The sequence below is a fragment of the Carassius gibelio genome, chromosome B2 (assembly GCF_023724105.1).
Source record: "Carassius gibelio isolate Cgi1373 ecotype wild population from Czech Republic chromosome B2, carGib1.2-hapl.c, whole genome shotgun sequence".
Taxonomy (NCBI): domain Eukaryota; kingdom Metazoa; phylum Chordata; class Actinopteri; order Cypriniformes; family Cyprinidae; genus Carassius; species Carassius gibelio.
Genome location: NC_068397.1, coordinates 21,669,807 through 21,683,877, shown reverse-complemented (window position 1 = coordinate 21,683,877; position 14,071 = coordinate 21,669,807). Strand labels below are relative to the sequence as shown.

The 14,071-nt window shown below is 37.4% G+C and overlaps 1 protein-coding gene across 6 annotated transcripts in view; it reads right to left on the bottom strand.

Annotated features, from left to right (window-relative positions):
- The window catches only part of LOC127951238 (ras GTPase-activating protein nGAP), a 73,255-nt gene that overhangs the window by 6,115 nt on the left and 53,069 nt on the right, over nt 1–14,071 (bottom strand). For 4 of the 6 annotated variants that reach the window (XM_052549050.1, XM_052549048.1, XM_052549052.1 and 1 more), the window contains 9 exons: nt 13,722–13,834; nt 6,358–6,511; nt 5,255–5,353; nt 4,610–5,164; nt 4,379–4,523; nt 4,146–4,290; nt 3,185–3,421; nt 2,681–2,882; nt 461–660 (listed from right to left, as the gene is read on the bottom strand). In XM_052549050.1, the coding sequence (XP_052405010.1) occupies nt 461–660; nt 2,681–2,882; nt 3,185–3,421; nt 4,146–4,290; nt 4,379–4,523; nt 4,610–5,164; nt 5,255–5,353; nt 6,358–6,511; nt 13,722–13,834 (1,850 nt within the window). The remainder of the gene's footprint in view (nt 1–460; nt 661–2,680; nt 2,883–3,184; nt 3,422–4,145; nt 4,291–4,378; nt 4,524–4,609; nt 5,165–5,254; nt 5,354–6,357; nt 6,512–13,721; nt 13,835–14,071) is intronic. The other 2 variants (XM_052549051.1, XM_052549049.1) reach the window with 1 other exon arrangement.

Sequence of the window (14,071 nt, the reverse complement as noted above, 5' to 3'; positions counted from 1 at the left end):
AATACTGATGATATAAATACCAATTTCATAAAATTTACCCTTATGACTAGTTTTGATCATTAAAATTGTCATAACTTAATGAAATGATACATTTTTGATCTTTTCAATAACCTGCTTCACTCTTCACTTTATGTCACAGTAGAGAAGAAAAGATGTGTCGCTACTTCCATTACATTGCATCTAAAATCAGAAATGGCCCTTTAAAATGTCATGTTTCCAAAAGTTCAAACATGGCATGATCACAATACATGTGAGAATCAATGGTGTTCTTCTCCTTTGAGGAACGCACCACATTTGATCTTGTGGATGAGTGACTAACTACTATAATTTTGGAACAACAACCAAATCATTTCAGTCTGTTCCTCACACAAAGCTTAATTGTGGCATAATTTCATTTGGAATATAGCGCAAGAGTCATACATGAAGTAAAATAATATAGTTCAATTCAGCAATATCCTACCTGTCTGCTGGGTCTTCAAATATTCTCTGCAGTCCTGAGGACACACTCCCACTGATGTCATGAGCAGAGCTGTGGTCCTGGAAGCGCCTGAGCTGCTGCTGGATGGGGGTGGGGCTGGACAGCGAGCGGGTGATATCGCCAAGGATACGCGGCAGGGGCCCCAGTTTGGCCACCGTCGCCTGCAGGAAGGAATTGTCACCCTGGGTTGGCGCGTAACCACATTATGGACCACAGAGGGCAAACACACGGAGCCCGAGAGTTTGAGGGTGCAGATGGCAGATTGGTGGGTTGGCAGGAGGTTTTTTTTTTGGTTGGTCGAGATAGTAGGCACCATAATGCATTGGTGGTAGGACAGCGTAACCATGGAGACACAGTGTGTCGGACAGGAAAGGGTGGAATGGATAGTGGCATGGGCAAACAGAGGAGAAAACAAAAGGAAAAGAAAAGTCAAATTAGGGATAAATAAAAGAAAAACCAGACACATGCTTCTACAAAAACAACAAATAGAAACAAACAAGGTAAAATGGTCAAATGCAGGCCATGCATCAAACAACAACAGAAAGTTATGTCTAGGACAAGATAAAAGAAAGGTTGAAATGAATTAACTCATGGCAGGAAACAAAAATAATGTGCAGGGAGGTTTTAATCGCAGTCAAAACAAAACCATGCTCCAGACGCAACAGGTCAGCAAGGGTTAGGGGAAGTGTGTGAATGGGCTGTGTCCAATGCCATTAAACAAAAATTAACCTTGAGGCTAACTTAACCTAAACAATGAGTTACAACATTAACACTGCAAACGAGAGCAAAGCTTTTTTCGGTCACACACAACTGTTTAACAGCACTGCTATGTCAGGTTGAATATTTAAAAATGTTTAGTGGGGATCAAGCATTACTGACATGAAGCACACACAGCTCAACAGAAGACATTTGCGGCAATACCTCTGAGGTATGAAATGTGCTTCCTGATTTTGAGACATGGCCATTCTTAATAAGAATTACTTAAACGTGCACTCAGTTTTCTTTTTTCACATTTATGTTGAGTAGCATTCATGTTGCATTTGCTAATGTCTCAAGGAAAAAATCTCCCAACTAATGCTGTAAAATACACATTAGAGGCAGTTGGTACCCGTAGTTTCCAGACTATAAGTCACACTTTTTTTTTATAGTTTGGCTGGTCCTGCCACTTATAGTCAGGTGCGACTTATTTATCAAAATTAATTTGACATGAACCAAGAGAAATGAACTAGGAGAAATGAACCAAGAGAAAACATTACCGTCAACAGCCACCAGAGGGTGCTGTATGCTGCTCAGTGCTCCTGTAGTCTACCATTGAGCAGCGTAGAGCGCCCTCTGGCGGCTGTAGACGGTAATGTTTTCTCTTGGTTCTAAATAAATGCGACCTATAGTCCAGTGCGACTTGTTTTTTTCCTCGTCTAAATAAACTAAAAATAAACTAAAGATTAATATTAAATTACATAAAAATAATTCTACTTCAATTAATTTAACATTTGAAATATAAACAATTAAATGGTGGCTGTCAAAAAACTTGGTTTTATGCAAACTTAAATACTGAAGAACCGTAAAATGTTTAATGATTATGTTATATGGTGCATATATTTAGCAAAATGCTCCTCTCTAGAGTAAATTTTTCTAGCTAACTGAAGTTTATGGTCACCAAATTAGTTAGTTTGATTTTCTGAGGTAAATATGACGTTCTTTGAATATTGTAAAAAAATGCACAGAACTTAAAAATCTGAGACTGTGACATTTCATGTCAACAATAACATTACACAAAGCTTACTGCGATTTATTAAATGCGATGCACACTATAATATTCTGTTCAATAACTGAAAACAGGTTAGTCCAATTGATTTTTCGGATTTAAGAATCAATATTGTTTCGTAAAAATTTGAATTTAACAATATTAACAATATTGTTTTGATTAAAAATGGAAATCTTTTTTTGTCCAGCCCTGGTTATTACTTTTTCTTTTTCCTATGTCAAACATTTAAAAATGAAAAAAAAAAAAATACTGAGTGCAAGATTTTTACATAACGTCTCTTGTAGGCAGGTGTGTTTTTACACCCCCCCACTGTTACGCCTTTTGAACAAATTGAAGCTCAGCTGTTGTAAATCTCTGTAAAACCAGACATTAGCCTACGGTAGATTTTGTTTTAAGAGGTATAGTTGCAGTATAATGGTTTGGAGGGATTTCTGTACCTTGTCCAGCTGAGACACCACTTCCCACAGCAGTGAGTGTAGCACTGACAGCTCACGGCCCAGGTCAATGTAGCCCTCAAAGCCCGGGGTGTTGGAGATAGTCTCAAGATTCGAGATTTCAAGCAGAAAACGGGTCATACCAGCCCACTCGTGCTCCAGGAAGTCGTTCATGAAGGCCATGTACTCCTCTTTATTTCCGAATCTGATGTAACCCAGAATATGAAATGCATAAGAAAATCAAGAGTACTGAGAGGGCTCAAAGGCAGACAGACACTGAATTTTCATGATGACTGCATTTACACATAAAACAATATGCCAATATTAATACAAAATGTTAAATGAGAATTTTGCCATGATTATTTAGGGGGCCACCTGATTTCCAAAACATAATGAATCCATTTTGACTCAAATTCCCATTTTCACATTCAAAATTTGAAACTATTTAATATTGTTAATTATATGAAGTAATCACTGTGTACTGTATGAAGGGTTTTCCTGACATACTTGGCAAAGTTAGCGAGATTCTGGATGACTTTGGCAATGAGGGTGAGTGTTCGAGAGGTACGGTCGTCTGGATACTCCTGCATGAGACTGAAGAGTGAAGGGGACATGATGGCAGGGCACAAGAAACGCAGGAAGAGCGATGCGCTAATCAGACGCTGACTGATGTCCTGCTTCCCTCGAGCATGACACTGCTGCTTCCAGGATGCAAACACCTCCTTCAGTTCCCGTGGAAAAACACTGTCCAGAGCACAGCAGCAGGTTAGGATGGAACTAATGCAGTTGTAAGCATGGGAATATGAATAAACTACAAACAAGAGCAATGAAGTTGTATTTCTAGTTACCAGTAGAAACATTGTGAACTGCATAAACATATACAGCTGTTCGAAACTTCTCTCGAAGTCGAAAAATCGAAAATATTCTTCATGTTATTTTTATATATCATGTAAAAATTATTACAATATTTTTTTTGTTTAAATATATATTTTAAAATGTAATTAATTTTTGTGATGGCAAAACTAAATTTTTGTCACATGATCCTTAAGAAATCAGTATTTGTTATTATCGATAATGAAAATTTGACATTTTTGTGTAAACCATGACACATTTATGTCAGGATAAAGTTCATAAGAACTCGTAAGGATCTATTTGATTTATTTTTTTGTGTGATAACTGTCTTGATAATTGTCACTTTATAAAAATGTCTAAATATATTACTGACCCCAAACTTTTAAAATGATAGTGTGAATCTGAATTTATAACAATATTCAGAATTTTTTTTAAGACTTTTTCATTTGCAGAATTTCTGAAGATTTTTAAAAAACAATTTCAATGAGATTGCACACAAGAAAATCACAGTTTTTAATGACCATGTGCTCTACTCTAAATTATTTCTGTTGTTATTCAAGCTTCTACTTAGCTACTACTGAAGTTTGTGTCTAGTTCTAGGAGCTGAGAAAGTTACCAGTAAGAGTTGATGATCTTGCAGAAGGCCAGCTCACAGCACATCTTCAGGTTACTTTGGTGCTCCGGAAGCTCATTGCTGGAGCATTTCGATGGGTCTACTTCACAATTTTCATCTGACTCATAAAGGGCTTTAATAAACTCTCCTACAAAGCAAACACAAACACATAAGTAAAGGCTCTGCTTGTTACACAAGCTTCTTAATAAACACACCAAGGTAAACGTTTAACTTGCCTAGTGCATCATGTAGGTATTTCTGTCCCACCAATTTGAGGTATTCTTCAATGGCTTTGGTGGCTAGCGTGTTTTCCCTAAAGATCAGCACGTCATGATCAGCACAGCGATCTACCTCTGACATCACCAGATCCGTTAGGAAGTCCTAATAAAGAAAGTTCAATCAATGTCTAGTCAGAAACTAGTGATTATAGCTAGTTTAAGGTATTGAGATCTCAATTGGCATCGTACCTTCGCCCGTCCCGTGCTCTGCAGTATGTGCACGAGCGCACTGGCCATCTCCTCTTTGTTCTTCACGCTGATGACAGGCTCCAACACAGAGCACAACATGGTATAGTTATTGGTCACAAACTCCGCAAACTCTTTGTACTGCTCCATGGGCAGGATGGAGACAGTCTGGAAGCGAGATTTGATGCGGATGGAGGGGCCTCCACCTTTGATTTTGCTGGCGGTGGGGGTGCTGACCGAATACCATTTCTCCACAAACTGCCTTCCCATAACTCCCTGCACCGGTATGTTCACCAGTCCCACATAGTTGTTTTTGTCCTTTTTCTTTTTCTTGTCCACATCACGATAGATGTGTACAGTGATGCTCTTAATGGACGGAACGCTGGAAAACTCAAAGTGTTCCCCCCAGAACAGGCAGTCAGAGCGGGTTTTGCTGGTGGTGCGGGCGAACAGCACGTCATCCAGACACAGCTCACAGAAATACTTCTTTTTCGGCGGCAGATCTTTGGCCTCAATGATCCACAAACGGAGGACGTTTTCCCCTCTTCTGCGGTTGTCCTGGTGATGGAATGACACGGATTGAACCACAGAAGCTCATTTTAAGCATTGATTACGCATTGATTACGAAAATAAGCATCTTATGGTCACCTTGTTAGGCTGCACAGTTCTCTTGAGGTTCTCCATCCATTTGTCCCGTTCAGCAGCAGAGGAGCAGCTGAAGCACTTACTTCCACCCGAGTATGCCACCTACGTGATGAGGGCGAGACATTCAGCCATTCAATCAAATGACGTAAACCATTCATTTAAATCAGATGTCATACATAACTGAACTGTATCCAATATAACCCTACCAAAATATTATGTGGTGTGATGACAAGATATTTACACAATAATAAAAAGTTTGGGACTGGTAAGAATTTATTTATTATCTCTCTAAAGAAATGTATATTTCTATTCGACAAGGACATATTAAATTGAGCAAAAGCAAGAATATTTTTTTTTATTTCTATTTCAAATAAATTATGTTCTTTTGAACTCAAAGAAATCAAAGAATACGGAAAAATGTATTGTTTCCATTAAAAAAAAAGAAAGAAAAGAAAAAAAAAAAACACTTTAGAATAATGGTCCATTAGTTAATGTGAGTTAACTACTTTAGTTAAGATGATCTAAGCAAGAACAATCCTTCTTTAGCATTTATTAATCTTAATTTATTTCAACATTTAATAATGCATTATTTAAATCAGAAGTTGTGCTTGTTAACATTAGTTAATGCACTTTGACAATGAATAACTGTATTTTCATTAACATTAACAAAGATGAATAAATACAGTAATAAATGTATTGTTCGTGTTAATTAATTAACTAACATTAACTAATGGACCATTATTCTAAAGTGTTACCAAAAAAAAAAAAAAAAAAAAAAAAAAAAAAAAAAAATATATATATATATATATATATATATATATATAGCACAAATACTTTTTTAATAATAATAAGAAATATTTATTGAGAACTAAATTTCCATCCTTGAATGATTCCTAAAGGAATATGTGACATTAAATACTGGAGTAATGGCTGTTAAATATTTTGCTTTGCCATCACAGGAATAAATTACATTTTAAAATGTATTAAAACTGAAAACAGTTAGCTTACATTGTAATAATATCTCACAATATTACTAGAAAGCATAAGCTACAGATTTCGAATTTGAATGTGATCATGGGAATAATGCTAAGAGGTGAAGTTTGTACCTCAAAGCAGAAGTCTTGTCCTAGAATGCTGCTGTGTAAAGGTTTGATGTAGACGTCCTCCTCCATACTCAGATCCAGAGCTTCAACAGCGCTTCCTGGACTCAGTAAAGACTCATGGGAACAGGCCTCCTTCAGTTTGGGCAGGCCTCGTGACCTACAACAACACACAGAAATACAGAAACTTGAATTACTCAATTACTTATGACTCAGCCAGATCAATTAGTAATTATTACATCCTCTCTTCCGATTCTGGATACATGTGTCCTCGGCCACAGGAGATTCAATATGCAAATGATAAACTGTGACAAATAGTTTTGGCTCAGAAAGATTGATTATAATCTCCTATGAGATTATAAATAAATGAGATGAGAAAATAAATTACAGAGCTTGGCCACATGGAGGCAGTCAAACGTAAGAGAGTGAGTGTTTCAGATAAAAACAATTTCATTATACAGCCTTAACACACTTAACAACCATTTTTTACTTCTTTACCTAAATTAAAACATTATTTATTATATAATATATCATGAAACAAAATGTCCATAATCTCCCTGCTTCCAGAATGAAAGTTTATACCTACGAAAAACAACTAAAGATCCACTTGAAGGAGTATCCCAAGAGCATATCAGGAGATTAAGGCATTCCTGAAAAGAAACGAAGACTCCAATCCAATACTTTCACTTCATTTTTTTGGTGCAGGCATAGAGCTGCTTCACCGTAGCTCAGGTGAGGTTGAAAAGGAAGCAGAAAGCTGATGTGACAAACAAGAGAGAGGGCTGGCCAATGTTAAGTCCCCTTGAGAATGTTACCATGGGGACCGCCCTATGAGGAGCTGAGGAGCGAGGGATGAGTTGACTACACAAACATCTTAAACACACACACCTACACTTCACACCTGAACTACCGCCACACTTGCACAACACCCACACCTTGACATTACTCACATGGTTGCGTTGTTTAATGAGAATTCAGTCTTAAGATGAGACCAGAAGAGAAAATACAGTCATACCGCACATTTACATACTTAGAAATCATTCTAACATGCTGATTTGATACTCAAGAAGCATTTCTTGAAAACTTACATTGTTTCTTATAGTAAAAACTATTGTGCTGCTTAATATTTCAAAAGAAACTTTTTTTTAGAACATTATATTAGTCACACTGAATCAATTTAATGCATCACCGTTAAATAAAAGCATTCAATTGTTTTAAATTCTTACTGACCCCAAAGATCTGAAGAAAAAAAAAGATAAAGAAAATAGAAATAATATTAATGTCTAATAATATTAATATTAATAAAATTAATGTCATTTGTGTGTAATTAGATTTTACATTTTCTTAAAATGGGCCCTTGTTGAATAAAAGTATTACTTCAAAATATTACATAAAAGAAACAAACAACTATACTTACTGACATTTATACATTTATAGATATGCCTGTCCAATCAATATGTGTTTTACAGCAGACCAATATAAAGACTGACCGCAGACTCAGAGTATAATACAATGACAGTATGTAATACTACAACATAAAAGCCTAAAGAAAATGATTGATAGGAGAAGACAGCTACTCCTGTAATGTACTGTACACACATTCACATTTAGTTCTGTGCTGAAAACCAGAGAAAGATAAATACTGAAATGTGCGGTTTAAAATCAACAAGTGTTTTTTTGCTTGTTTTTAAGTTTATATTTACGATAACGTTGAATGCAGTGACTTTGCACATATGATCAGACAGTTGGTCACGCAACATGGACTATCCTGGCATAAGAGCCTAATAGAAAATCTGCTGGCATCAGGTTTTCTCGTTATGAGAAATTGTGGTGATGCCTGCTGACATAGATAAAAAACAGACGACCACAATGACTGGCCTCTCATCCGGCTCACGTCCCAAAAGAACCCAAACACAGGACCCATCATTTATCACAAAACATCCATTATCTGTCCACATTACCACATATTTAACCTGAGATGTGATCTTTCAGTCAGAATAGAATATAATTCAGGTAAACAGCCCAGATATTGTGAAACAACAACAGCAACAAAAACCAATACATCATCTCAGTTTTGTAAATCTGACTCTCAGCCTAAGTGAACTGCTTGTGGTTTGTAAACTGAATGCAAATGCATATAAGTGAAGTTCAAGATACATCCATCCATCTCCTCCAACCAAACAGTATCTCCTTCCATCTCCATTTACAAAGGCATGGTACATTGTATCAGACATCTGATGCAGAAACAGCAGGGTGACTCCTGATTGAGGGCTCACTTCCAGCTTTCGATACGTTTCACCTGCGCTGACTCGGGACAGCTAAGCAGATCAGTGCACAGTCAGCCCGTATCCGGACACAGCTCTCCCACATTATCCAAGAAATCTGATCAGTCCGCTGGGGCTGCGGTGCCACATTCAAGCTCTTTATATTCAAAGCTTCCAAGTCCACTATGAATACAGGACTAGTATTTTCATTCAGACCACATAGTGAGAGGTGATTCTGCTACAGCAAAGGTCGATTACTTCAAAGCCTCTAATGTGCTATTTACATTTTCTTTTCAGCTACGAGTTCAAATGTTTTCCCAGAGCCAGGTATTTAGCAAAGCCAAGAAAGCAGAAAACTGTAGCCTTATCTGAACAGAGGTTTAGTCCGCTTTAGCTAGCACTTGGCATGATCACAATGTGGGATGTGGGAACCTATTAAGTTTGGGTGCATAATCTAAGGTGTTACCATACTTTCATAGTGTGTGTGTGATATTATTAAAAAGCTATTTTTTAAAAGCATCTCAGTCATACAGACTAGCAAACGATATGACATTGTGTAGTCAATGTAGTCAATAGTAAATGAGTGAACGGGTCAGCAGTTTTAGACAGCCTATATGTATGAATGCATAAAATGTTGCTTAAGTTGTTTCAAGCGCCTCGTGAATTTTGCACCGCGAGATTTCATGCAAAACTTCCAGTTTTCCATCCTCTCTTTCCACTGACAGCTACTAGCAGTTGTTGCAGAAGAAAGTCTCTCAGCATAGTGCTGACAATGACATTATTACTAAAGCAACCGATGCAGATACACTTGAAGTTGACTACACTGAACAAACAAATCATATTTCACCACTTGCAAAATGAAAGTGAGGACAGGGAGTCCTAAAGATCAAATACGAAAACAAATTGGAATTTTCTGCAGTATGAAAAAAATGAATGAAGTTCTATGGGCTACATTTATGGTACATAAACAAGTAGATAATGCAAATATAGTACTGTTCAAAAGTTTGGGATCAGTAAGTTTCTTTAGCACAAAATCAGCATATTAGAATGATTTCTGTAGCATCATTTGACACTGAAGACATATGATGCTTTTTAAAAGATCACTGTTTGTGTATTTGGTGTAACAGAATATGTTGACATGCTTTAATGTATATATATATATATATATATATATATATATATATATATATATATATATATATATATATATATATATATATATATATATAAAAAAAAAACTTATTTTTCAAATACTGCACATTATTGTAGGTCCTCTAAGCCCTGCCTCTCTCAAATGCATCATTTTCAACAAAGTCCCTCCTTTTGACAAGCGCAGTCTGCTCTGATTGGCCAGCTGACCCAGTGCATTATGATTGGCCGAACACTGCAAGCACTCATCAGAAATGTAACACCCCTTTCCATAATCATGGAATACACAGCATCTCCCTGACATGGCTGCTTCAACACTAATTGCGGTTACTGAAACCACGCTTTCTTTCTTTGTGTGAACATTTGGGCGGTATTACGCAAATCTTCCCACATAGTGACGTAGACATGTAGCGATGAGTTTGAACGAGCCCTTTTAGGGGGGCATGGCAGAGTCTTAACTTTGATAAAGGATATCTCTTTGGATTTGAGACTTGAGTCTTTGCAACTTTACAGATCTTCTTTATGCACCAAGAGCTTGTAACAGTTTAGCACTTCCGTGTTGGTTCCAAGAGAGGGAGCGGAAGGTTGCCGCTTGGTTGTAATTCATTTCAATCAAACTGTCACATGCAGTTCCTCTGTCTTGGCCACACTATAACAGCTACACTATCACATGCCCCACAACACACACACTCCTTCCTGGCATTACTTTATGAGCAAGAGCTCACAAACAGATGCACTCAATCCACAAGGAGCAGCATAAGAAATCAGCATGATTAGAATCGCGTCTCCTCCTCATCTGTAGTCTAACCGCAGCAGCTGTGGCCATTAGAGTATACAGAGAGAACAGATAGACCAGCAACATCACAGCCAGAGCCCACAGTCTCCATCCTGTTCCAGCAAACACAGACAAAAAGGGTGGAAATACAACATCTGGTTTGTCACCACAGGTAAACAGCCCTAATTCAGCCCTGAAGCCTGTGACACACTGTTTGTGTAGTAATAAAGAAAAAATGACTTTCCCTAATGCTATTAACAGCCGTTTATCCATTAGTCCTCTAGCTGAAGTAAGAATTACAGAGCTTACACACCCGAGATCAGCACTGCGAAAAAGCACTAGAAAATCAAATGACAGAAAACAAAGACAAAAAACACTGTCCATGTGATACAACATCATCTGGGTGGACCGTTTTGGACGAAGGGGGTTAGTAATACAGTAAGAAAGTAATTTATCTTCAAGGCAAACAAAATTACATATCTTAATAAAAACTTAAAAAAATAACTAATAGCTGGATAACCCATTACTCAAATGTATATATCCCCCCTATTCAGTCTGATGAGTTAATTACACATTTAAAAAAAAAATAATAATAACTAAAACCAATGTGTACCATGGTCGGTATGTTGGAACGCTAACAGGTTCTAAACTGATAAAATAAGTTTAGAACAAATGGAACTTTTAAATGGTGATTAAGAAAACATTTTTGTCTAACAAAACAAAAACAAAAAAAACACCAACGCAAAGCAAAACGAAGACCAAACCAAAACAAAAAAACACCAAATCAAAACAAAACAAAACAAAGAGCAAAACAAAAACCAAACCAAACTTATCAATTTATTTTCACCAGAACACAGAAAGAAATATATTTTTTTTTAGAACACATGGGAATTTTTTTTAATACCAGTCAGTCCCTCCAGCATTTCGCGATTGGTGAATTTATTGCAAAATCAAACTCCACAATTTTCGCAAAAGATCACAAATTTTCTTAGAAATGTCCCGTGACGTCATCGCAATGCGCATTAAGTCAAAGAAAGGCCATATGTAAATGCAGACATTAGATGTCTCAGAGATGTACATGTGTGATTAGGGTGAGTGCTTTACTGTCAGGTGCTGGTGCCACCTTCTGTAGAACTTAATGGCACTAGTGCTGGTGTCCTCAAATGTACAGTTTTTTTTAAGTCAGAAAAGTCATAACAGTGTTAGAAGAATGTTATCTGTGGTATATTTTCACTGAAAAACAATAAGAAATGCCGCAAATATAAATCGCAAATTTTGAGAAAAGCCGCGGCAAAATCAATAATTTTGATCGCAAAAAAACAACAACCCTGAAATCCTGGAGGGACTGACCAGTCAATGGAAAAATATTTTTCAAGTCTAAATGGTAGTTTTGGGAAGCACTGGCCCCTGCTAACCAGCCAAAGTATTTGTAATACAGTAAAGTCCACTAGGGGGCAGTAAAAAGAAAAAAAAAGGTGCAGTCAAAAGATTTTTTTTGATCATGCCAAACATAAATTAAGTAAAATGAATCCAAACTTTTGACTGGTAGCGTAAGTGCAGTTTAAATCGCAGCTTCAGCACAGTAGCTTCATTAGGGACGAACTGCCAGAAAGGTTCTGCCAGAGAGCTGTCAGACTGCCTGAAAGGTTTAAAATGTCTTTTAAAACAGATCTCATGTTATGCCAGGTCCCAGCACAGCATATATTCCAACCAGCTGCTTGTTATCAGTCACAAGCATGAATTCAAGCTTAAAGGTGCCATAGAATGCACTGATACAATATTTTGTGTGTGTGTTAACGGGGGGGAGGGGGGAATGCTATTTCATGCATACTGAGTTTTTTACACTCTTAAATAGCTGGATTCCCATGCTAAACATGGACAAAGTTTCAAAAATTAAGTTGTACGCCTACACGTCACGCCTCCAGCCGCTCGTGTTTTTCCGGGAAAAAACGGTACAGACTATCTTTCTCTTATAAATATAATAAAACTAAAGACTTTTGGGAGTTATGAAGGATGCAGTACTACTCTATAGGTACTCAAGATTAACAGGATATTGAGTGAAAACAAGCACTTCACCCCACCCCCCCAGTTTTACCGCATGTTTTAGCAACTCTAATAATGACATTTAGCCCCTAAAACGCCAATTTTGCCATGGGTTTCCCACCAAAAACGCGCATTTTACCCCACTGGAATGCGATTTTTACTGGGGGCATCCTCCTTAAAATGTGATGGGCTTTCATGAGTAGCATAGGTTTTGTTGTGAAAACCTGGCAACCCTAGCTGGTGCTTGAAGATGCTTGCGGGCATAACAGTGTTAGGGTTTAACTGGTGGTGACCATGTTACTGACTTCACATTGCTTCCAAATACAATTTTTAACTACCACATTCCTATTTACGATCATACAATCATAGCACATGAAGGCAGAATTAGTGAAAACAGGCAGAGACAATGGTAGTTTTAGCAACATTAGCCTTACAGAGAGCCTAGAAGCTCTTCTGGAAAACAAGATATGATGAGTGATGCTTACTTCGTCTATAGTCTGGATGTTTGCGCATGAAGCGTTGGTATCGATTCCTATTTCAGAAGCAATCTATGCACAACTCCAGCGCTGAACTGACACCTCTTTGTGAGGCAGTTCAGTGTAAAATGTTAGCACAAATGTATAGGACTTTTACATTTTTTTCTGGGACATTTCCTTCGAAAATGAAAGTTAACCACCGTGTCCTCTGTGTTCTATGGAGAGACTCCTATGTTCGTTGGTGCATCCCAACACACCACACTTTTAATGGCTCTTTGGTGCTGACATTATACCCCCAGGAGCTTTCTTTTCCACATATTGCGGCCACACAACTGTGTTCAATTACCTTTTAAAAGTGATTTTCGCATTTATGGCACCTTTAATTTTTGGCTTTGTTATATAAGCATAGATGTTTATAATTAAAGAAAAGTGGATAAAAGTAAAGCTACTGCTTTACCTATAAAAGTTAAGTAGAAAATATAATCAATTCAAATATATATATTCAATAAAATGAAGATCTGAATTCATCATTTTGAATTTAAAGATAACCGCACATCTGTCTCTTAAATTCTGGTCAGAGACGCACAAAAAACTGAAGGAAATTCAGCGAGGTTCAGTCAAAGTTCCCTCTGAATACATTCATGAGAAACAAACAAGTTGTACCTGTCATTTTCTGTTGGTCGTAGCGATGGGAGTCTAAAGCTTGTGTTGCGATCCAGCTTTGTTTGGCTCTTCGTTCTTTTGATGGATCCTTTCAGTCGTTTGCTTAAAAAACCCTGTGAAGCAGAAGCACAGACAAATTCAGACGAGTTCCTATGAGAAACTCATGTTTTTCAGTCGATGAATGACGGCTGAGTGTGAGGCTGTGCCCGGCATGACTCAACCTTGCTCATGAGTAAGCGTCTGCATATACAACTTTAAAGTCATAATCAATTATACATGGACACCACTCGCTGAAAGACCCTGAGAACATATGACAGAGACAACGGCACCATCACGACAAATCAGACGGC